The following is a 24,791-nucleotide window of genomic DNA, read 5'->3' as shown; positions in this document are numbered from 1 at the left end:
GATTGCTCTGGCTAGAACTTCCAGTACTATATTGAATAGGAGTGGTGAGAGAGGGCATCCTTGTCTAGTGCCAGATTTTAAAGGGAATGCTTCCAGTTTTTGCCCATTCAGTATGATACTGGCTGTTGGTTTGTCGTAAATAGCTTTTATTATTTTGAGATACATTCTGTCAGTACCTAGTTTATTGAGGGTTTTTAGCATAAAGGGCTGTTGAATTTTGTCAAAGGTCTTTTCTGCATCAATTGAGATAATCATGTGGTTTTTGTTTTTGGTTCTGTTTAGGTGGTGAATTATGTTTATAGACTTCAGTATGTTGAACTGCATCCCTGGGATGAATCCTACTTGATCATGATGGATAAGCTTTTTGATGTGCTGTTGCAATTGACTTGCCAGTATTTTATTGAAGATTTTTGCATCTATGTTCATCATGGATATTGGCTTGAAGTTTTCTTTTCTTGTTGAGTCTCTGCCGGGTTTTGGTATCAGGATGATGTTGGTCTCATAAAGTGATTTGGGCAGGATTCCCTCTTTTTGGATTATTTGTAATAGTTTCAGAAGGAATGGTACCAGCTCCTCTTTGTGTGTCTGGTAGAATTCAGCTCTGAACCCATCTGGACCTGGGCTTTTTTTTGTGTGGTAGGCTGTTAATTGCTGCCTCGACTTCAGATCTTGTTATTGGTCTATTCAGGGTTTCGACTTCTTCCTGGTTTAGGCTTGGGAGGAGGCAAGTGTCCAGGAATATATCCATTTCTTCCAGGTTTACTAGTTTATGTTCATAGAGTTGTTTGTAATAATCTCTGATGATGGTTTGAATTTCTGTGGAATCTGTGGTGATTTCCCCTTTATCATTTTTTATTGCATCTATTTGGTTATTCCCTGTTTTCTTTTTTATTAATCTGGCTAGTGGTCTATTTTGTTGATCTTTTCAAAAAAATAGCTCCTGGATTTATTGATTTTCTGAAGGGTTTTTTTTGTGTCTCTATCTCCTTCAGTTCTGCTTTGATCTTAGTTATTTCTTGTCTTCTGCCAGGTTTTGAGGTTTTTTGATCTTGCTCCTCTAGCTCTTTCAATTTTGACAATAGGGTGTCAATTTTGGATCTCTCCTTGCTTCTCATGTGGGCACTTGTTGCTATATATTTTCCTCTAGACACTGCTTTAAATGTGTCCCAGAGATTCTGGTATGTTGTGTCTTTGTTCTCGTTGGTTTCGAAGAACTTCTTTATTTTTGCCTTTATTTCATAGTTTATCCAGTCAACATTCAAGAGCCAGTTGTTCAGTTTCCATGAAGCTGTGCAGTTCTGAGTTAGTTTCTTAAACCTGAGTTCTAATTTGATTGCACTGTGGTGTGAGAGACTGGTCATTATGATTTCCATTCTTTCGCATTTGCCGAGGAGTGATTTGCTTCCAATTATGTGGTCAATTTTAGAGTAGGTGTGATGTGGTGCTGAGAAGAATGTATATTCTATGGATTTGGCGTGGAGAGTTCTGTAAATATCTATTAGGTTTGCTTGTTCCAGGTCTGAGTTCAGGTCCTGGATATCCTTCTTAATTTTCTGTTTGGTTGATTTGTCTAATATTGACAATGGAGTGTTAAAATCTCCCACTATTATTGTGTGGGAGTCTAAGTCTCTTTGTAAGTCATTAAGAACTTGCCTTATATATCTGGGTGCTCCTGCATTGGGTCCATATATGTTTAGGATCGTTAGCTCTTCTTGTTGTATTGATCCTTTTACCATTATGTAATGGCCTTCTTTGTCTCTTTTGATCTTTGTTGCTTTAAAGTCTATTTTATCAAAGACGGAATTGCAACTCCTGCTTTATTTGCTCTCCATTTGCTTGATAAATCTTCCTCTATCCCTTTATTTTGAGCCTTTGTGTATCCTTGCATGTGAGATGGGTTTCCTGGATACAGCACACTGATGGGTTTTATTTTTTTTTATCCAATTTGCCAGTCTGTGTCTTTTGATTGGGACATTTAGCTCATTTACATTTAGGGTTAATGTTGTTATGTGTGAATTTGATACTGCCTTTTGATGCTAGCTGGCTGTTTTGCCCGTTAGTTGATGCAGATTCTTCATTTTGTTGATGCTCTTTAGCATTTGGTATGTTTTTGGAGTGGCTGGTACTGGTTGTTTCTTTCTATGTGTAGTGAAAGATCCATCTGGAAATGCAGCGTCCACTCATCCTCTGCACTTTCACTGGGAGCTGCAATCCTGAGCTGTTCCTAAACGGCCATCGTGGCAGAATTCTTCCCAATTATGTCAATTGAAAATAAAGTATTTGTGGAAGAAAGGAAAGAATAAATCTATATTATGTATCTACTTTCTAATGCAAAGATAGATTTAAAAGATACATTTTTCTAGTAGAGAAAGCCTGAAAGCAACAAAAATATCCATAAGCATTAGTGAGAATCTGATTAAGTATTAAAAACAAGATATATTTCTGAAATAATACATGAAACCCTCCAAAATAAATTACGATTAAAAAAAGCACCGCACTAGCACATATACAACTGTAATATATTTAACAGGACTGAAATCATACAAAACATGCTCTCTTTCACAATGAAATTATTAGAAATCAAAACAGAAAAAGATTTGGGAAATTCTAAATGTTGGAAGAATAAACACTTTTCTAAGTAAGCTACAGTCAAAAAAGAAATTATAAGGGAAATAAAATATCTTAGACTGAGTGAAAAAGTAAAACTAACATAGTAAAATTTATTAAATCTTAGCTAAAGAAGTACTTGGAGTGAAATTTATAAATTTAAGTGATTTTGTTAGAAAGAACTGGAATCATTAATTCTCTAAGCTTCCACCTCAAGAAGACAGAAAAGGAAAAGTAAATCAAACATGAAGTAAGCTGGAGAGAAAAAGCTATAACCATCAGAGTGGAAAATGTTGAAATGGAAAACAGAAAATCAGCCATTTCAAAAGTTGGTTCTTAAAAAGGAATTACATAAAATTTTATTTAAAACTTTATGCTAATAAATTCAACAACTTAGATGAATTGTAAAAATTTCTAGAAATACATGAATCACCAAAACTGATTTAAGAAGAAAAAGAACATTCAATCAAGAAAAGAATTAATAACTAAAAATTTTCCTACAAATACAAGCTCAGAGTAGGTGACTTCACTGGTGAATTCTATCAGACTTTTAAGGAAGAAATGATAATGCTACCCAAGCTATTTTAGAAAATAGAGGGAGAAGGGAACACTTTCCTACTCATTTTATGACGCCACTATTCTGACACCAAAGCCAGAGAAATATATCACATGAAAGAAAACAGCAGGAAAACCTTCCCCCACACAGGATTAAAAATCCTTAACAAAATATGAGCCGACAAAATTAAGCAACATACAAAAGGAATTCTATACCATGATCAAGTAGGGTTATCTTAGGAATGTTAAATTAGTTCAATATCCAAAAATCATGTCATGTAATACACCATCTTAATAAAGAAAAAACTACAGGATCATCCAATAGCTGCAGACAAAAAACATTTGACAGAAATCAACATCCACTGATTATTTAAATTTCCAGCAAACCAAGAATAGAAGACAATTTCCTCAATGTGATAAAGGGCATATAAAATTCCTGCCCTAAAATCTGATGCAAGATTAACCCTTTCTAAAATTGGTAACAAGGTAAGGATGTCTGCTCATCTCTCTTGTACTCAGTGTAATTCTGGAAGTTGAAGCTAGTGTAATAAGGCAAGGAAAAGAAGTCAAAGGCATACAAATTGCAAAGGAGGAAGTAAAACTGTCTTTATTACCAGATGGTATAATAGCTACGTAGAAAATATGGAGTCTACAAAAAGCCTCCAGACCTAAAATGTCAGTTTAATAAAATTGCAGTGTACAAAATTAAAAATGAAAAACAAATGCGTTTCTATATATTAGCAATAAATAACCTGAAAAGACCTAAAAATTCCACTCACAGTAACATCAAGAATAAAATAGCTTGAAATAAATTGAACAAAAGTACAAGATCTATGCATGGAAAACTACAAACCATTCCTGAGAGAAATAAAGATCCAAATAAGTGAAGACATACACTGTATTTATGAAATAAGAGGTTCAACGTCAAGTTGGCAATTTTCCACAAATTATCCTATAGAGTCAATGTAACACACAAATCTCAGCAGACCTTTTGTGTAACAAAATAATTAAAAAGGCAATCCTAGGCCAGGCACAGTGACTCATTCCTGTAATCCCAGCTCTTTGGGAGGTAGAGGCAAGAAAACTGCTTGAGCTCAGGAGCTCTAGACCAACTGGGAAACACAGATTTCATCACTAAAAGAAAAACTAAAAAAATTTACAGTGGCACATGCCTGTAGCCCTACCTACTGGAGAGGCTGAGGTGAAGGATCACTTGAGCCCAGGAGTTTGAGGCTGCAGTGAGTGATGATTGCACCACTGTTCTGTAGCTTAGACCACAGAGTGAGACCCTGTCTCTTAAAACAAAACAAAACGATAAAACAACAGAAAACAAAAATGAAAAAACAATCCAATCCTAGAGTGTCTATGGAAATGCAAAGGACCTAGAATAGCCAAATTATTTTGAAAAAGGAGAAAAAGTTGGAGGACTGACACTCTCTGGCTTTAAGATGTAATAGAAAGCTAAAGTAACCTAGAGAGCATGGTATGATAACAAGAATAGACAGACAGATCAATGGAACAGAATAGGGCATCTAGAAATAAACCTGCACATTTATGTTAATTAACTTTTGACAAAAGTGTCAAGGGAATTCGGTGAAAATAGCTTTTTCAACAAATGGTGCTAGCACAGTTGGATATACATAAGCAAAAAAACCCCAAACAACAACAAAAAACAACAACAAAAAGAAAACTTAGGTTCTTATTTCACAGTATATGTAAAAATTACCTGAAAATTGTTTATAGACATAAATGAAAGAGCTAAAGGTATACAATTTTTAGAAGAAAACAGGAGAAATCTTGGGTCAGACAAAGAGTACTTAGATCCAACACGAAAAGAATGATCCATAAAGAAAAAAAAACTTGATAAATTGGATTTTATCAGAATTAAACACTTGTGTGCTTCAAAGGCATCATTAAAACAAATGAAAAGACGAGCCATAGACAGAAAATACCTGTAAATCACATAGCTTATAAAGGAAGAACTTTTATAACTTAATACAACTTACAAGAACAGACAGCTCAATCTAGGCAAATTATTTGAATAGACATGCTACTGAAGAAGATATATGAATGCTAATAAACACATGAAAACGTGGTAAACATGTAAAAGGATTAGAGAAATGTAAATTAACACCACATAAAGGCGTCACTACATGCTCATTAGAATAACTACAATAAAAAAGACTGATTATACCCAATGTGGGCAACAATGGGCAGAAATTGGAAACCTTGTACAACAGCCACTTTGGGAAACATTCTATTTCTTAACAATTTAAATACATATTCTTCTTATAGCCAAGCAATACCACTCCTAGGTATCTACTCAAGAAAAATAAAAACATAAGCACACACAAACATTTGTATCCAAATGTTTATAACATGATTCATAAATATCAGAAAATGAAAACAAATGTCCATACACTAATGAATGGACACAAAAATGTAGTGTATCTATACAATGGAATACCATGCAGCCATAAAAGAAACAAACCACTTACACCTACACTGGCACGGGTAACTCTCAACAGCATTAAGCCAAGTAAAATATTATGTACTGCTTGATACCATGTATAAAAAATTATAGAAAGACAAAACTATTCCGAAAGCATATTAGTGGCTACCTCGGCCTTTGGGGGAACTTGGGATGATGGATGTTCTAAGGATTATGACTGTTGCACAACTATATCATTTTAGCAACTTAGCATACACTTACATTGGTGAATGTTTTGGTGTGTAAATTACACCACACGGTGTGTGTAAAACAAATATCAAAAAACCAAGGTATTTTAAGGTAACACGTATGTATACCATCCCATCTATATTAAATACACTACATATATTCAGACATGTGTTAGTAGACTACAAACTTTCTGAGAATATACATACAAAAAACATTTGCCTTTGGGAAAAAGGACTGAAAGTCTGGGATAGGAGAGAAAATTACTTTCATTTTATACTTTTAGATATTATTTGCTTTAAAAAAGTTAAACCATGTACATTATTACTTTATAAATTAAAAACTCTAGTAAATAATTAAACACAACTGACCAACCATGGTCCTGATATAAGGACCCAGGCCTGCGACTCCGTTCTTGAGTCTGCTTATCTCAATGAGGCCGTAGGTACTTCTGAGTAGCCCATAATAAGATAAAGAGAATTTCCTCACATAAACATGGTGCTACTTCCTATTAATTTCAGAGAGATGAGCGCAAATTGTGGGAATTAGGGGAAACTCAAGAGATTTTCGACTAGAAGTACTTAAAGCTTCACAGCAGACTGCAGTTTGCTATATGCTAGCCAAAAAACAAAAGCAAGTCCTTCATCTGCAAACACAACTTTGATTACTTGTGGAATAAATGAGGGGCAGGGGAAAAGTGTGAATAGGGTAGCCTAGCTGATAGGCATGAAATGAATGTTTTCAGGAAAGTACAAATTACCATATTGTAAATTAGGGATGTCAGAGTACCTTTTTTACTGCTATGTCATGATTTTAGAAGAAGCTGTATATGAAAAATGTGTCCAAATTTGTTTCTATGAATCATGCAGTGGATACTGTACAGTGATTTTGTAATACCATTTAATATTAAGAACTTGTTGCAAATATTTGATTTTCAATTGGACATTATGAAGATATGGCTATTTAATTAGGAATGTTTATTTTAATCTTAAATAATGGGAGAAATTAAAATATCCTGCCAACATTTAATTATCAGCATTCAAGTGCTATTTTGTAACAATGCCTTGAGACCGTCAAATTTGATTGTTTCGCTCTCATATAAATTTACCTTTTAGTACAGAAACGTAAGATTTTATAGAGTGCTGCTCACAAATGCCTGGTATTTGCTGTGCATTTCCAAGCAAGAAATCAACAACGCAATACTTGCTTGAAGGAAAAACACCTGCAGAGAGGACCAAATAAATTCATAAAAGGTGCTTCTTTCTTTCAGCTTTGACTGCCTTCACTTGCATTTGAAACTGACAGAGTTTCAGGCTGTTTTGAGTGCTTTAAATAGGCAACCACTCGTTTGTTACATGTGTGTTTTTCATGCATGAGTTCCTCACTGTACTGTTACTTCTGACTCATCCATGCTGAAACTTCGTTGTTAATTTAGACTCAACAGACATTTAGTGAGCATCTGTTGGGCTACAACACTACCACTGGGTTAGGTAGTAGTATTATCCCATTGTAGCAGATGACATGGTTGAGGCTCATTGACTTTCAGTGTCCTAAGTCCACAAATTGGCAAATGGGAAAACCAGGACTTAACCTGATCCCTTTCCTTTGCACTCTGTTTTTGAGTATCCTCTTTATCTGTGGCCCCTTCCCTCCCTTCTGTCTCCAGGTTCACTGGTCATCAAGAGCAAAGCAGCAGAGATGTGGAGAAGGGATCCTGTGCTTTACCCCGTTTTCTTCCCCACACAGAAGGTAGAGGGGAAGAAACATCCAGGGCTCTAGCGCTTTACCACACTCTGCACTGTTGCTATTCCCATACTGCACCCAGGACACTCAGCCCAGAACTTCAGCCCTCACCCTGTTCTGTAACTTTCTTTCCAGGTCGTGGGAGGCACTATGGGTAATTGTTAACAGAGCAGTCCCTGTAGTAGCAGAAGTGTCCTGAACAACACCATTCCAGACTCTGAAAAGATGTTTCACCAGCAGCACAGCTCCCACAGCTCTCACACTTCTTGGTCTTTCTGACTGTGCTTGGGTTTGGTAGGGGTTGAATCAGCTTCCACCTGTTAGCCTGGAAACCTAAGCATGATTCAAAGCATTACTTCCATCCTAAAAGCATGTTTTTTCATTGAATCAATGGGAAATCGGTTTGAGTTCTCCACAACTGATACATGAATGAACTTTTGAAACACATAGTTGGGGATTTAATCTTTACCCTCCAACTTTCTATCAATATATTTGTAAGGCTGAAAGAACTATTATTGTGTTTAACACAAAATAGAAAAAGATGTATTCTCAGAATTCAAAAACACAGCTTCCTTTAACCCATGTTTTTCTCACTTACTTTTTAACCTTTATTTTTTAAAGTATAATTTCATTCAACTCCAAGGAAATCTCCATCTTAGCAATATTATTAAAGGATCCTACTACTTTACCCACACATTTTATTGCTGAGCCAGTGTTTGTCTTACCTCCTCGATGGATAATCAAAGAAGTTTCACTTCCAACGGGACAGTCCTTAAGTATATCCACTACTTCTGTATGGCTCAGGTTCTGTACATTCTGCTGGTTGATCTCAACAATGAGGTCACCTTCACACAGGCCAGGGCATCCCTGAATGTCAAGTATTTGTTTGACCCGCTGTCCTGTAGGACTGTCAGCAATAGTAAAGCCGAAGCCCTGGGCACCTTTCACAATGGTTAAGGTCATAAGTTCAGCTTGGGTGGCCCCAGATGAAGCCATAGACACATTGTCATCATGGACGGGCGGTGGATACGTGCCATCTAGCTGACCATCAGCTGGCATGGAGTGCAAAGAATGAGACGGCCGATCTGTTATATCAGGAACCGACTGTGAGGTCCGAGAAATGTATTCCAAATATGTTTCATAGTTATGTCTTCCATTGACCATCACTGGAGGCGGCCTCTCCATTATTGCGAGGGGTGGCACCATGCTGTTAGCAGGGTCTTCAGGATCAAAGGGCAAAGGGTAGCCACGACACAACACCAGGTTGACACTCTGACCAATAGGAACAGACTGGAAAAGTTTGACAACATCTGCGTGAGTGTGTCCAAGGACACAAACTTCATTAATATAGACAATGACATCACCTGTAAGAAAAAAAGAGATTGACAATATGAAGTAAGTTCAATTAATGTTGACATAGAGAAACGGAATTATTTATGAGACTAGAGAGAGATGCTGTTTCTCAGTAAGCAGTGAGAAAATCAATTAGAATAATACTTAAAATCATTGTAGGTGACTCAAGGTTACAACAGGGCTGCCAACAGATATAATAATCAGACGCTAAAAAAAATAAGCTATTTGGTTATTCTCGAAGTTCAGCAACAACTTCACATTCAGAAAAAAGACTGTGAAAGAAAAGGCTATAGGAATTTGTACCTTGAAGAAATACATGCTCTGTGCTTCTTTTTTATCTTAATTTCCATCTTCAGTGTAATTCAGTTAATAGAATTTTCAAACTACTGAGACGTAGTGGTCATGAGTTTTAGATGAAAAAGCCATCTAGCTGACCGTAAGCTATAGGTGTGTGTGTGTGTGTGTGTGTGTATTTTTGTATAAGTCAATTGCCTTTTTCCTTTTTTATGGAAGAGAAAAATATTTGCCCATTTATGTTTTTCCATCTATAGTAGGTAATTACAAAGCTTCCATGTATATGTGAGCAAAGGTTAAGAATTCAGGTTTTGGGATTAGGGAGGTGGGTTCACATCTTGGCTCTACTACGTAACAGATATGTGATACTGAGCGAGTTACTTACCTGCTTTGAGCCACAGTTCCTCATTTGTAAAGTCGTGAGAATGAAATGACATAATATAGGAAAAGCACTTGGCATAATGTCTGATGCACAGTGCTCAATAAATGTGGACTATTATTAATATGACTGTTGTTAAAATAGGATGGAGGAGATTTGGGACCCTTGGTTTCAAACAGAAAGCTGCCAGAGCTCATCCTTCAATCTTAGATAAACTAATATTTCTGTTGATCATTTTCAGTAAAGGCATTTGTCCTTTCCCCCAAGTGAATTATCACAGATTTTCAGAGGTCTACTGGTTAGAAGCTAATTTTATGATTAGAAATGCCCTGAATACAAATTATTCATTATAAAATACATGCAGAGAAACATTTTTTCCTGCTTAAAATGCAGAAAATCATGGCTGTTTGAGATAAATGTTTTAAAAAATTTCAATTATGTATGAATAACAATTTTATTTTTGAAGAACTATTTTACCATGGACTGGTATTTTTATCTTTGCAAACCATAATACTTGAAAATTGAACTTGCGAATTGAGATTGTGCCTGACTATGCTGAGGAGTATATTAGGGATGAAAAGACATGTTTTCACAGATTGTCAAATAAGCGACTCAACAGACATCCATTTATCAGAATAATTCTGGAATGGGAGATACAAATGGCTAGGGATTCCATTCTGAGACATCTTTGCCCATCAAGCTTGCAAACATAAAAAATGAAAAACAGAGTTGAATTTTTAGCATTGAATACTTTTCTGGTCTTTTGTAGGTGTATAACATAAATAAAACAACGAACAGCACTGTTTTAGTTAACAGTCCCTTTTCCCAAATGCTAGGAAATTGTTTGAAAGTGCTAAAGATTGACAGACAAAGGCCAAACAGACATTTTCAGGAATCCAGGTTAGGTCTGCCTCTAGAAAATGTCACAACCTATGTGATTGATCGGATGGAACTTTACCTTTCCATAATGTCTATCAGAGAGGGTACTGATAGGGTGGCTGGAACATGGGTCCAGGGCTCAGAACTGAATTGGAGTGGACATTCCCTTTCTTCTATGATAATTCCTCATCAGACTGTGGCAGCTGGAGATGCTTTGGGCCTCCTTTTCAATTGATTCTGTTCATCTGAGTGTCCCAGACAAGGGTCTGATTCAGATAGATTATTTTTTCTCCTCCTGTTTCTTTTCGTTTTAATGTTATATTTTCCATATTTAAAAGGTTGAAAGAACAATACCTGTATATTAGCATCCAACTCAATGATTAGAACATTGCTCTTATTAGTTTAATCCCCCTTAGCTAGCACCTCTCCCCACACTTGTATTCCTTTACAGCCCTTTCCAAGGTAACCATTGTCCTCCTTGAGGTTTGTTATTTACATATACTTTATAGTTTGTCATATCTAGGTGTCCATAAAAAAGTATCTCTAAATAGTATCTAATCCCTAAATAATTCCTAGAAAGTATTTTATATATTTTAAGCCTTTTGTAAATGGTATCTATTTTAATATTCTGTAATTTTCTTTGTGATATTTATCTGTTTTGATACTTGTACCTCTAGTTCATTAATTTTCACTCAGTATAGTATATATTGATGGCTATATTACTACTCAGTAACATTCATCCATTCTTCTGTTAATAGACCCTGGAGTTATGACAACTTTTTGGTTATTGAAAAGAACTCTGCTGTGAACCCCCTGCTGGTTCAGACCATGTGCATCTTCAACTTTGTTAGATATGGCAAATGGGTGATAAAAGAGGTCATAATAATTTACACTCCCATTGGTAGTGTGTTGAAATTTTCATTGCTCTACATCTGACACAGTACTTGGTATTATTCTCAGACTTTACTAATCTAATGAGTGTGATGATAGTTTTGATTTGCATTTTCCAGATTGCCAGTAAGGATGAGCATCTTTTCATGTTTATTGGCCATTTGGATTTTCTCCTGGGTATGCCTCATTTCCTCAATCTTTCTATTCAGTGGGGTTTTTTTTTTTTTAACTCATTGACTGTTTTTGATGTCTACCTTCATTCTTGGTCCAACATTCTCCACAGGTTTGGGAGGCTGCAAGGATAATAGAGATCACGTGGGATATGAGGTCAAAAGACTTTGGTCTGAGTTCTAGTTTCGTCACTTATTAGCTGTATAACTTTCCCAAACTGGCTCAAATCCTCCGTGACTCAGATTCTTTAGAAGTAATGATGAACAATAGTAATAGCAACTTACTGTTCTATGGGAAATAATGAATGAGATCATACAGGTGAAAGGGTTTCTAAGCTGTAAATTATTATGCATAAGATGATTGCTATTTCAGTAATGAGTATTTGTCCTTCATTATATTCTTCTATAAAATCAGGACAGTCCTATCAAGATATTCCCATCACAGTTATGATCAAGGATGACTTGAGTATGATTGTGGAAATGATGGGTTTCTGAATGGCCAAGAAAAAGTCAGAAAGGTAACAAATGCCACTCCCTAACTGTAATCACTGTTAACAGACTCCTGAGTCACCAAGCATGCTCTCTTCCCTCTGCTCTGCCAAAATTTCATAAGAAAGAAGAACTAAGGGTTACATTGAAAGCTTTCAGTGTTCCCTGACAGGTCTAAAGAGTAGTTGTTTGGCTTACAGTGATTAATGTTACCTATTTTTGAGTTTTAATGTGATCTTGCTATTTAGAAACAAGAGTGAGAACTATCTGTGTTTCTTAGACTGCCTTTTATAATTTATGGATATTTTCCACTCACAGCAATTTTTCAAGTCATCAAGCAAGTGATAAAGAATCCTGTAACAGTATCGTTATGAAGATACATAGATGATTTCTGAATATAAAAGATGAGTGGCCAGTTATCACAGGATAAAACTATGTAACAACTTGACAGTACTCAACTGCCCACTTAAAAAAAATATATAGATGTCTAGGTAATGAGTCATGCCCCAAACTCTTATAGATGGGATGTCAGCAAACATTTGCTTGCTCAGATAGAACTGATTGAGTAGAATATTTATAGATTGTTTTTGTATGAATGTCGTTTACATGTCATCAAAGAAAAATATAAGACACCTGGTATATGTCATCTGATAGTGCCTTGCCAAGTCCTCAGACAGACTGGGTTTAAGAGCACAGAATGGGACGTCATCAGGAATTGTGGCTCTGGCTCTGGCTCTAACCTGTTGGGCTACTTAAGAGGGAGAATTGGAAGTCACTTGATCTCCCCATCTCTCAATTTCTTCTTTTTAAAAATGGGAATAAAAATATCTTCTCCATTTCCTCTTTTGCAGAGCTACTGTGAAAGTGAGATCATCCTTGTGAAAATACTTTTAATTTTACCAAATTTGTTCTCCATAAAAATAAAAAGATACATTTCTTTTGAAAGCTAAGCATATATTTTCATTACTATGTTGCTGCAAAGGTTATTTTGTTTCCTAAATGACAATTCACGTGGGGCCATATTCAGGTTAGTTTTAGGGCTACTGACCTCAAGCCTATTGGTTAGATTGGGTATGAGTGATAAGTTGGGTGTCCCTCAGGTCCGGTCTCAAAAACCTAATCGCCAATTATAGAATTTCAAAGTGCAAGTGTGGGAGAGTGAGTTTCATGAAGAAGGAGCTTTAAAACTGCTGTCCTGTATGAAAAAATGTTCTAAAATAATTTTTTCTTTCTTAGTCATGGGAATCAAAATACAGAATAGGATACCTCATCATTTTGGATAAAATAGGGCACTCTACATAAAGCATTGCTTTAATTAGAGTTATTTTTATATCTCTTTCCTCTACCCCCGCATTCTTTGAGTCACTGTGTCCTACAGAATCTTCCTTTTCTGCATCTCTTACTTACTACTCCCTGTCTGCCTGTCTTAAACACCACCTTGGACCAGACTAGAATAATTTACTTCCTAGTCAATTCTCATTTTATAGTCTATTAAGTTCAAACTACTCAAGCTCTTGATCAAAGGTTTAAGTCTTTCCAACTTATCTTTGTCTTCATCATCCAGTAAGTTATCATTCTTGTGAAGCTGGTATCTTTACTACTCACAAACTGTTAGTTGCCTCTAGTGAAATTCTGCTATCCTTTTACCCTTAATTGCACTTTCTTTCTATGTATGAATTCATGCCTACTAATTCATTTCCTTCCTCACTTCTTCAAAGGTATTTGCTATCACTCCTCCTGACATTGCTCCTATCTCATGTCTGTGGTTTGCAAATGCATCTGAGACTTTGCTCCTTAGTGGGAGTTCTACTCATTCTAAGATTTCTCTACACTATATATAGAGTATCATTACTATGTTGAGAATTATTCAGGCATTTCAGATAGAGTCTCACTGAATACAGGAAAGATTTAGTCAGAGGAAACCAGAAAAGATTTCAGAGCTAAATGTACTACTCCCAGCTTAGTATTTCTAACTTCTGTTTTTGCCAAGTTATCCAGATTTTCGATAAAATAATAAAAAATAAAAAAAACCTGGCTGGGCACAGTGGCTTATGCCTGTAATCCCAGCACTTTGGGAGGCCGAGGCGGGTGGATGATGAGATCAAGAGATCGAGACCATCCTGGTCAACATGGTGAAACCCCGTCTCTACTAGAAAAACCACAAAATATTAGCTGGGCATGGTGGTGCGTGCCTGTAATCCCAGCTACTCAGAAGGCTGAGGCAGGAGAATTGCCTGAACTCAGGAGGCTGAGGTTGTGGTAAGCCGAGATCGCGCCATTGCACTCCAGCCTGGGTAACAAGAGCGAAACTCTGTCTCAAAACAAACAAACAACAACAAAAACCAAAAAACCTGACTATTCCCATCCTACCTTACATGCACTCTACATTAAAAATTATTTTTAAAGTTTCAGTTAATAAGATTTGATCAAGCTTTACTTTCTGCTGCTTATGTTAATTTGTGTTTTAAATCATAATACAGAATTTTATTATATTGTACATACATTCTGAGTCTACTGTAAAACCCCCACAAACATATAACAAATCCTGACGTGTACTTTTGGGGTGTGCTACTCACCATATCAATTAAATGGAAAATAACTGCTCTTGATACAATTTATTCTTCAAAGTGGGTATGTCATACCAGTAGAGTTGAAGTTGGGTGTCCTTTAAAAATAATTTGAAGCAGTTTCTAAAATTGCCAGATGGTCTCCTTAGAGTGACAGTTATAAAAACAGCAACAGCCATCAGTTGGAGAAAAATTTCATTTTGGAGGTTCTGGACCTTATCATGGTTCTACTGACTTTACACATCAGTCTTGCAGATAGTATTACTATACATACCCATCAAATTATGTATTAAAAGAAATACCAAAACAAATACATAGGTGTGAAAGGTATAACAGATGGTATAAAATTCCTTCATTAGAATAGCTTTTGTTTATTCTTATGTGCTACTTTATAAATGACACTGTGAATAAAAATAGGGTGAGTTAAGCTGTAGTGCTAAAGTAAGGTTCAGACAATGTCTTTCTTAATAGTTTTCTGTATAGTATTGGCCCAAATGTGCCTTAATAGCTGCAAAGCACCAGATACTGCCTTCTACCTGCTTCCCTATCAATTCATCTTCCATACCATACATTCTGATGTCCTCTTTACTTAACATCCTTTAGTGCCTGCTCATAGAGACAGAGTTAAGTCGAAACTTTCTAGCATGACATGTGAGGCTCTAGCTCTCACGGCACTGATTTACAAGTCAGGGGGTTTATGTTCTTATGCCAGGTATGGCAATAACTAGTGGCATCAACACTTCCTGGGTCTTATTCCTCACTTACTCATTAATTTATTCAGCAAAGACTTACACGTATTCAACTACTACTGGGAGCTAGGCATCATGTTATAAAGAGAGGATTGAACCAGATGTTCTTGAAAGTATTTACTTTAAAATTTGAAGACAAAGGACTTTAGATTCTAGCTCTTGGATAACTTTTATTTTTTAAAATTTCAACTTTTAAATTTCAGATTCAGGGGCTACATGCGTAGGTTTCCTACATGGATATACTGCGTGACGCTGAGGTTTATGGGTATACTGTGTGAAGCTGAGGTCTGGGGTTTGACTGATCCCATCACGCAGGTAGTAAGCAGAGTGCCCAATAGGAATTTTTTTCAATTCTTACTCCCCTCTCCTTCCCCTGTCTAGTATTCCCAGTGTCTATTGTTGCCATCTATGTCCATGAATATCCAGTGTTTGGCTCCCACTTACAAGTGAGAACATGTGGTGTTTGGTTTTCTGTTCTTGTCAATTATAATCGCCAGCTGCATCCATGTTGCAGAATGAACATTTTTTAAATGTCTTTGTGGTATTCCATGGTATATATGTACCACATTTTGTTTATCCAATCCACCACTGATGGGCACCTAGGATGATTCCACATCCGTGTTATTGTGAATAGCACTGTGATGAACATATGAGGGCATGTGTCTTTTTGGCAGAATGATTTATTTTCTTTTGAATATATACCCAGTAATGGGATTTAAACAGCATTTCAACTGATTGTTTCCTTTCTTTTTTCTACTACCACTACCAGAGATCAGACTCTTACCATCTATTATATGAACTTCTTCAGTAGTCTCTTAGCGGGGCTTCCTGATATAGTAGAGGGTTGACTAGGGAAACAGTCAAAGAGAAGCCCAATATATGGCATAACCAAGTGAGCCTGCAGAGTAATGGAGTTCCCAAGTCTCACCCGATTTTGACCACCAGGAATACATAAGACATTGCTAAATCTCTACTTCTGGTCAGGATTGGCTCAGGAGTCAGGAGGGTGTGAATATTCGTCATATTCTCCATATCCAGTGACTGCAAAGCACTAGATATTGCCTTCTGCCTGCTTCCCTGTCAACTCATCTTCCATACCATACACTCTGATGCCCTTTTCATTTAACATCCTTTAGTGCCCGCTAATGGAGACAGAGTTCAGTCCAAACTTCCTAGCATGATGTATGAGGCTCTCAGTTCTCATTTTTATCATCTCCTGCTTTTTCCAACCTACTCTATGCTTCCGTCGGCCCCAGCTTCAGGCCATGCCCCCAATATCATATTTTCGTTCCAGTCTCTGTGCTCCTGTTTCTGCTGCTCCCCTTGCATTGTCCCCAGTAACAAGCCACTAGTTTACCCTTTAAGGCCAGCTTCACCTTTTGAACCAGCTTTCTGACCACCTGCTTTAGCTGAATGTTAATTTCTTCTTCCTTTGGGTTACTCTTCCTGACAGCGTGATTCTTCAATCCATTTAACCACACTAACAGCGCTACCATTTTAATATACTTAATACTTATCTGGCATTTACAAACTCCATCTTACCTAATCCTTACAAAACCCATAGAATATAACCATTGTTATCTGTACTTGATACACGGGAAACTGAACCTAGGAGAAGTAATTTCTCTAAAGTCACATTGGCAATTAGGTTTGATTGAGGAAGGCTGTCTAAGACTTCAACACAAATGCTGAGAATTTCAAGCAGTCCAGGACGTATTTTGACTTGAGGACTCCTCTGTGTCCCTCAGCTTATTATCGGTCAGAATGCTGGGTGAAATATCTTTAATTCCTGAATGCGAAAATTGAGAAATGAACTGCAATATTCTTTTGATTAGCTAAGTTAATGGAGGGAGGCAGTGAAGCAGATAATTGCAAACAGGGGAATCCGGGAATCCACTGCAGTTGCTAGGTCCCTTTTCTGCAGTTCTCCAAAATAAGCTGCTTGGAAGAGAGCTTAGAGAATGCTAGGGTGGGAGGTAAAGGGGCATTGTAACCACACAACTTAGAACCATCACAAAACACAAGCTCCAGTATAAATTGTTTCCATAGTTGTGTGATCTTGGGCAAAGTATTTAACTTTTCTTGGTCTAATTTCTTTTCATGTAAAATGTCAGAAAAGACAACTTCTAAGATGTAGCTTTAAGAATTCCTACATCTGGTGAGAATGTGGAAAGCTCTCCTACTGAACTCCTATAAGGCACTGGGAAATTTCAGTGGTGCAGTTAAAGAGGAAAGTGATAAGCCTCTTGGGCTTACCTTGAAGTTCTCTGATCTTCTATGAAAGTAGCCAGTGACTGCAACACTCTTATCTACAGGCAGAAGGATACTAAGATGTTGGAGTAGCCACTTATTTCTCAAAAGAATGAAAGACGTCTTAATCACATTTGATAATTTCATCTGTGTGACCCAGTGCAGATGCTAAATTAAAAGCTTGTTTTTTTTCCCAAAAAAATTATGCTTAATCAGCACACACCCAACAATTACCACATCCCTACCAGATGTGAATTAGTCCAATGATGTATTTACATTTCCTTTGTGTTTGGCATGAGTGGTAAGATAGATTTAAATACTTGCATTTTACTTTGTTGAAAAGGAAACAGAAAATACATTCTAAGAGAATCTAAGGCACTGATTATTTGCTGATCTGGCAAAGATGAAAGAGCACTTCAAATTAAAAAGTATAAGTAAAGCCACAAAAAGAAAGCACAAAAGACTGCTGCTTGCAAAGCCCCCAAAAGCAGTGGCTTTCTAAACAGCCAGCTCACGTTGGAAATTTGATAGCATGAAATGGTCAGTGAATCTGTCTTTTCTCAAAAGAATGTAGTGAATTTTAAACAAAAAATAACAAATATTTTATCAGAGGGATTGTATAAAAGAAGAGTATGTTACTAGAAAAGAACCCAAAAGGTTTTCAAGAGGAAATCTTAAAACCCTGAAAGTGTATGAGAGCAAGATAAGAACATGTTGTAGCATTCCCCTGTGCTCTCCTGTGTGTTATGGACACACTGTGGACTCAACCACACATTAACCAGCCCCACTCCAAAAACCAAGATTCTCGTTACAAAAATGCCTTGCAAGAAAGAGTCATCATTTTATGTGAACATTAAGCAACACGCATGCTTATTTTCAAACAGCTGTAATTGTATTCCTGAACAAGCATGATCAATTTTTGCACAAATGGCTCCTAGAGGCCAGCATGGCACGACCTGCCACCATCTTCTGAACTTACTCCAACATAGTGTAGCAAGTGGCTATCAAACCTCCCCTGAAATGAGAGGACAGCTGGCTGGGGTGCAGCTGGGAACTGTCTCTGGTCACACTTTCCAACAGTTTATTCTATTCCACCTACAACTGTCAATAGCCTGCAGTTCTGACCGAGCAAGAAAAATGAGTAACAAGGAGAGAGAAAGTGAGAAGGATGAAAAAGGATGGTAGCATTTCATTTCAAACTGCTACCTCTTGCCAAATGGTTGAAGGGGTTTTGTAATTGTGTGTGTGTTTATTACCTGACCTATGCATCGACATACACTTTTAAGACACGTAGAGAAGTGTTATTTATTTATTTATGGAGGCAAGGTTTCGTTGTCACCCAGGCTGAAGCATAGTGGCACTATCCTGGCTCACTGCAGTCTTGACCTCCAGGGTTCAACTGATCCTCCCACCTCAGCTCCCCAAGGAGCTAGGACTACAGGACTACTCATGTCACCATGCCTGGCTAATTTTTGTATATTTTGGTAGAGATGGAGGCTTTTTCATGTTGCCCAGGCTGGTCTTGAACTCCTGGATTCAAGCAATCTGCCCACTGGGGCCTCCCAAATTTGTAGGATTGTAGTCATGAGCCAATACACCTGGCCAGAGCAATGTTTTTAGCCAGGGAAAAGTAGAATTTTGTTTTTGATAACATAAAATTGATGTAGAAGAGGGGGAAAATCCCCTCCTTTTTGTATTTTGAGACAGAGTCTTGCTCTGTCGCCCAGGCTGGAGTGCAGTGGCATGATCTTGGCTCACTGCAACCCCCCTCTCCCAGTTTCAAGCAATTCTCCTGCCTCAGCCTCCTAACTGGGATTACAGGTGCATGCCACCATGCCTAGCTAATTTTTGTATTTTTAGTAGAGACGGGGTTTCACCATGTTGACCAGGCTGGTCTTGAACTCCTGATCTCGTGATCTGCCCACTTCAGCCTCCCAAAGTGCTGGGATTATAGGCGTGAGCCACCATGCCTGGCCAAAAACCATTCTTTCACGACTCCAACTTCAGACAATGTTGTGAGAATTTGCTTTCTTGAACTGCTTTTGAAAAAAGATATTGTTTTCTGTATTTTGAGCTGGTGCTAGTCCTGAATACCCACCCTGGGATGGGTACTGGTGGAGCTGCTCGGTCAGAGAAGCATTCACCCCTAGGTCTGTGTCACTCTCCATGGTAAATCTGGAAAGTGTTCTGATTAGTGCTTCAACTGCAAGCCAATCAGCATGCCTTACCCGGTAGCATAACATATTCTATTATGTTGATCTACTCCTTCACTCTCTTCATTTGTGAGAAATTACAGGGCCCCTGCTGCCTTGCTGAAATGAGGGCTGCCAAAGTATTTGTCCCATATGGATTTTATAAGTGGTGCAGCGTTAAGTTACTGAGCTTCATAAAATGGCTGGCAGAAAGAACAAATGTGCCGTGCTAAAAATGTGACTGTGTGCTGTATACACACGGGTTCAGGGTTTGATGAGAGAGCCCTTCTAACTTGTTAAAAGGGAAATAGACTTGACAGATGTGAATCTTCACTGACAGACTTTGATTGTTCAAACTTGGACCCTTTTATTTCCAATTTCAGTTTCAGAAAGAGCAATATTTTATACAAGTACCAAGGAGTCAGCCTGTTCATTGGGCCATATACCCCAAGGATTGCCAATTAAAACTCCCTCAAACACATGGCAAAAGGAAGAACAAAATTTGTCTTGGCTGCACTGAAATTTTGGAATCCAGAGAAAGATATTATCTCTCTGATTTATGTGAAGAGAAAGGGAAAGCAATATGGTTCCTTATTTTATCAGACATCTAGGACTTCCTCCATAGGGCGTATACTCATCACTACCCTCTCTATGTTAGACAGTGCACACAGATTCTTAAAGGGATGAATAACATCACTAGGAGTTTCAGGAAATATAAAGCAATTTCACTGCAGACAATGGAAAATTATTTTATTCTCAGACACAACAGACAAATGGCACAGAGAAAAACAATCTCATCCCCTGCTGTTTCCAATGTTACAATTATTATATGATACAGAAGCTGATTGGAATAAGCTAGCAGAGAATCATCATCAAAGATTTTAAGTTGCCCCCTCCCTCTAGCTACTACTATTGACCATGTATCTATGTAAATATACATGCAGATAGATCCACAAGTTTATATGTTAATTTGCTCATTTATGTGTTACATTTTCCATCCCAAAAAATACGGTTAAGAGTCAGAAACAATGACAATTTCTTGCATTTCAAACTAACTCTAGTATGATTTTTTATAATTATAGCATTAGCACTTTATTTTATATCAGGTTCCTTCGAATCATTGTAAAATGCAAAAATCATAACCATGTGCTGGCATATTAATCAACTGAAAAGCCAAATTCTAGATAGTTTAAATTTGATATTTTTTTGGTTTAGATAATGCAAAGCAGCTAATTAGATCCTTTCTACTGAATAAATATATGGTTGGAGATCAGAAGAAATGGCTAAACTGACTACTATGTGCCAAGAACAATAACTGTATTCCAAGAAGCCAGTCAAGCATCCAGAGACTTCATTTCATCTTAATCTGTGAAGTAGCGTGATGAAGAATATGCTGTCCCCATTTCATAGAAGAGGGAACTGTGGCTTAGAGGAGCCAAGTCCCACGATTACAAGTGACTGAGCTGCCATATCTGTAGTGTGTCTGGGAGTTACATTCAGACTTGTCTTCCAACTATGTGGATGTTTGTTTAGATAAGCTTATAAAATTTCAAGATTCATGTCATCAATTTATTTGCTGTTCCTTAAGACTTAGACTAGAGTTAATCACTTGAAATTTTGTTTACCTAATTTCACATTTGACTGCTTGAACTAAATAGCATTACATAATGTAAACATAGATGATATTTTATCTTGACATAACAGTCTTATTTTCATTCACAAATTGTGGCCCATAGGAGGAATCACTCAGTGACAGAATTACCTATATTTGAATGGGCTAGTCAGCCTGCCCAAGTCCTAAAGCAAATCAGATTTAACAAAAACAAAATTCCAAGCCTACCAAACAGGACCACTGGGGAGGTAACTTTGAGGTCATAAACATCTAATATGTATAATCAAGAAAACAGTGAAAATGATTTTAAGGTATTTTATGAGATGCTGAAGCTTTGAAAATCTTCTTCTAGTCTTTCATGAATTCTCAAAGGTAACAAGATTATTAGTATTGGGACTGCATATACCAGTTAACTGATAGCTGGTTAGACAATCTTAATGAATATAATGGACTGGAATATGGGAAGGAGTGTTAACCCTTTACCTAACTGTAAAGAAATTAGTTTTCTTAGGTCTAGAACACATGAAACAAATACATAATATCTTTTTGTACACTGTATTTTCAGTTTTAGTTACACAGACAAGCTAACTTTTCTACATAAGCAGTAATCAGTGACTGCTGAGGGCATGTGATTGTTGACCTTTGCATTTTGAATTCTACTCATGAAACTGACAGAGAAAGCATAAGTTCATATTTCATCTCTCTAATTACTGGTCCAGGGAGGCAAGAGATCTAAGGATTTAGTCAATGAATAATATAAAGATACAGTCAGCAGATCATAAATATTTATTGCTATATCAAAAGTCTACTAGTCAATCTTTCAATAATTCCTTCAGCATAAAATACTTGAGTTAAGATATTGGAAAAAATATTAATTAAAATTCAGACTTAGTTCTGAAAAGACAGGAAATAGAAACTGTACCAAATATTTTCTGTTATCAAACTTTTTTTATTTTTTGTCTTAGTTACATTTTCCCTATGGGTTTGACTGCAGGTTCTTACATTTATTCACCTATGAAACATGCAATTATCATTTTAAATGTGACAATGCATCTACTTGCTTAGTGGAGAAAGATTAGAGCTAAGAGGCAGAATTTTATTTTTTTCCCAAAGGCAAAGGGAACATTGACATAAACTTCAGTGTTTATTTCACTTAAGTATTTTTCTTTGTTCAGACAAAACTTTCTTATAGACTCTTTCCTAAATTTTTTAAAATCAGGAAGTGTTTGTGCATAACAATTTACTGACAATAGTTGATTAACAGCCAATTGAATTAATATAGGTAAAAGAAAATTGTAGTTATGAGATCTCTTGTATGTCATATGTATATGAAATATACAATATCATCTTTCTTTTCAGTATCTTACAAGCCAAAGACATATTTAAAATGTTAACCTGGTTATCTGTGAGAATAATAATAACACTGGTGTGCATGAAAATTCTTGGTAGAGGAGAAGAAGGTAAATTATGATATGTACTTTAGGTCATACAATGGGTCAAATGGCATTTCTGGTTCTAGATCCTTGAGGAATCACCAGCTGTCTTCTACAATGGCTGAACTAATTTACCCTCCCACCAACAGTGTAAAAGTGTTCCTATCTCTCCACATCCTCTCCAGCATCTGTTGTTTCCTGACTTTTTAATGATTGTCATTCTAACTGATTTGCATTTCTCTAATGACCAGTGATGAGCTTTTCTCATATGTTTGTTGGCCACATAAATGTCTTCTTTTGAGAAGTGTCTGTTCATATCTTTTCCACTTTTTGACGGGGTTGTTTTTTTCTTGTAAATTTGTTTAAGTTGCTTGTAGTTTGTGGATATTAAGCCCTTTGTCACATGGATAGATTGCAAAAATGTTCGTCCATTCTCTAGGTTGCCTGTTCAATCTGATGAGAATTTCTTTTTCTGTGGAGAAGCTCTTTAGCTTAGTTAGGTCCCATTTGTCAATTTTGGCTTTTCTGCCATCGCTTTTGGTATTTTAGTCATGAAGTCTTTGCCTATGCCTGTGTCCTGAATGGTATTGCCTCGGTTTTTTTTTCTAGGGTTTTTATGGTTTTAGAGCTTATGTTTAAGTCTTTAATCCATCTTGAGTTAATTTTTGTATACGGTGTAAGGAAGGGGTCCAGTTTCAGTTTTCTACATATGGCTAGCCAGTTTTCCCAACCCTATTTATTTTTTAACCACTCAATGAATTTTTTTTTATTATTATACTTTAAGTTCTGGGGTACCTGTGCAGACATGCAGGTTTGTTACAGAGGTATACATGTGCCATGGTGGTTTGCTGCATCTGTCACTCCGTCATTGACATTAGGTATTTCTCCTAATGGTATACCTCCCCAACCCCTGATATCCCACCCCTAACCCCCGACTCCCTGACAGGCCCTGGTGTGTGATGTTCCCCTCCCTGTGTCCGTGTGTTCTCATTATTCAACAAGCACTTATGAGTGAGAACATGTGGTGTTTGGTTTTCTGTTCTGGTGTCAGTTTGCTGAGAATGATGGTTTTCAGCTTTATCCATGTCCCTGCAAAGGACATGAACTCATTCTTACTTATGGCTCTATAGTATTCCATGGTATATATGTGCCACATTTTCTTTATCCAGTTTATCATTTATAGGCATTTGGGTTGGTTTCAAGTCTTTGCTATTGTGAACAGTGCTGCAGTAAACATATGTGTGCATGTCTTTATAACAGAATGATTTATAATCCTTTGGGTATATACCTAGTAATGCGACTGCCAGATCAAATGGTATTTCTAGTTCTGAATCCTTGAGGAATTGCCACACTGTCTTCCACAACGGTTGACTCATTTACACTCCCACCAACCGTGTAAAAACATTCCTGTTTCTCCACATCCTCTCCAGCATTTGTCTCCTGATTTTTTAATGATCGCTATTCTAACTGGAGTGAGATGGTATCTTAATGTGGTTTTGATTTGCATTTCTGTAATGACCAGTGATGTTGCGCTTTCTTTCATGTGTCTGTTGGCTGCATAAATGTCTTCTTTTGAGAAGAGTCTGCTCATATCTGTTGCCCACTTTTTGATGGGGTTTTTTTTTCTTATAAATTTGTTTAAGTCCTTTGTAGGTTCTAGATATTAGCCCTTTGTCAGATGTGTAGATTGCAAATTTTTTTTCCCATTCTGTTGGTTGCCAGTTCACTCTAATGATAGTTTTTTTGTTTGTATTTGTTTTTTCCGCTGTGCAGAAACTCTTAAGTATAATTAGATCCCACTTGTCTATTTTGGCTTTTGTTGCCATTGCTTTTAGTGTTTTGGTCATGAAGTCCTTGCCTATGACTATGTCCTGATGTTATTGCCTAGGTTTCCTTCTAGGGTTTTTATGGTGTTAGACCTTATGTTTAAATCTGTAATCCATCTGGAGTT

The 24,791-nt window shown here is 36.9% G+C and overlaps 1 protein-coding gene and 1 long non-coding RNA gene across 47 annotated transcripts in view; one reads left to right on the top strand and one right to left on the bottom strand.

Moving 5' to 3' along the window:
• Window positions 1-24,791, bottom strand: part of MAGI2 (membrane associated guanylate kinase, WW and PDZ domain containing 2) — a 1,508,583-nt gene that overhangs the window by 234,370 nt on the left and 1,249,422 nt on the right. For all 45 annotated transcript variants that reach the window (XR_004728308.3, XM_035254988.3, XM_035254993.3 and 42 more), the window contains one exon: window positions 8,308-8,946. Coding sequence is in view for 44 of the 45 variants with exons in the window: in XM_035254988.3 (XP_035110879.1) it covers window positions 8,308-8,946 (639 nt within the window). In the remaining variant the exon portion in view is untranslated. The remainder of the gene's footprint in view (window positions 1-8,307; window positions 8,947-24,791) is intronic.
• Window positions 1-24,791, top strand: part of LOC144578385 (uncharacterized) — a 285,723-nt gene that overhangs the window by 210,843 nt on the left and 50,089 nt on the right. The window lies entirely within an intron of this gene.

The sequence above is a fragment of the Callithrix jacchus genome, chromosome 11 (genome assembly GCF_049354715.1).
Source record: "Callithrix jacchus isolate 240 chromosome 11, calJac240_pri, whole genome shotgun sequence".
Taxonomy (NCBI): Eukaryota; Metazoa; Chordata; class Mammalia; order Primates; family Cebidae; genus Callithrix; species Callithrix jacchus.
This window is presented reverse-complemented; position numbering and strand designations above follow the sequence as displayed.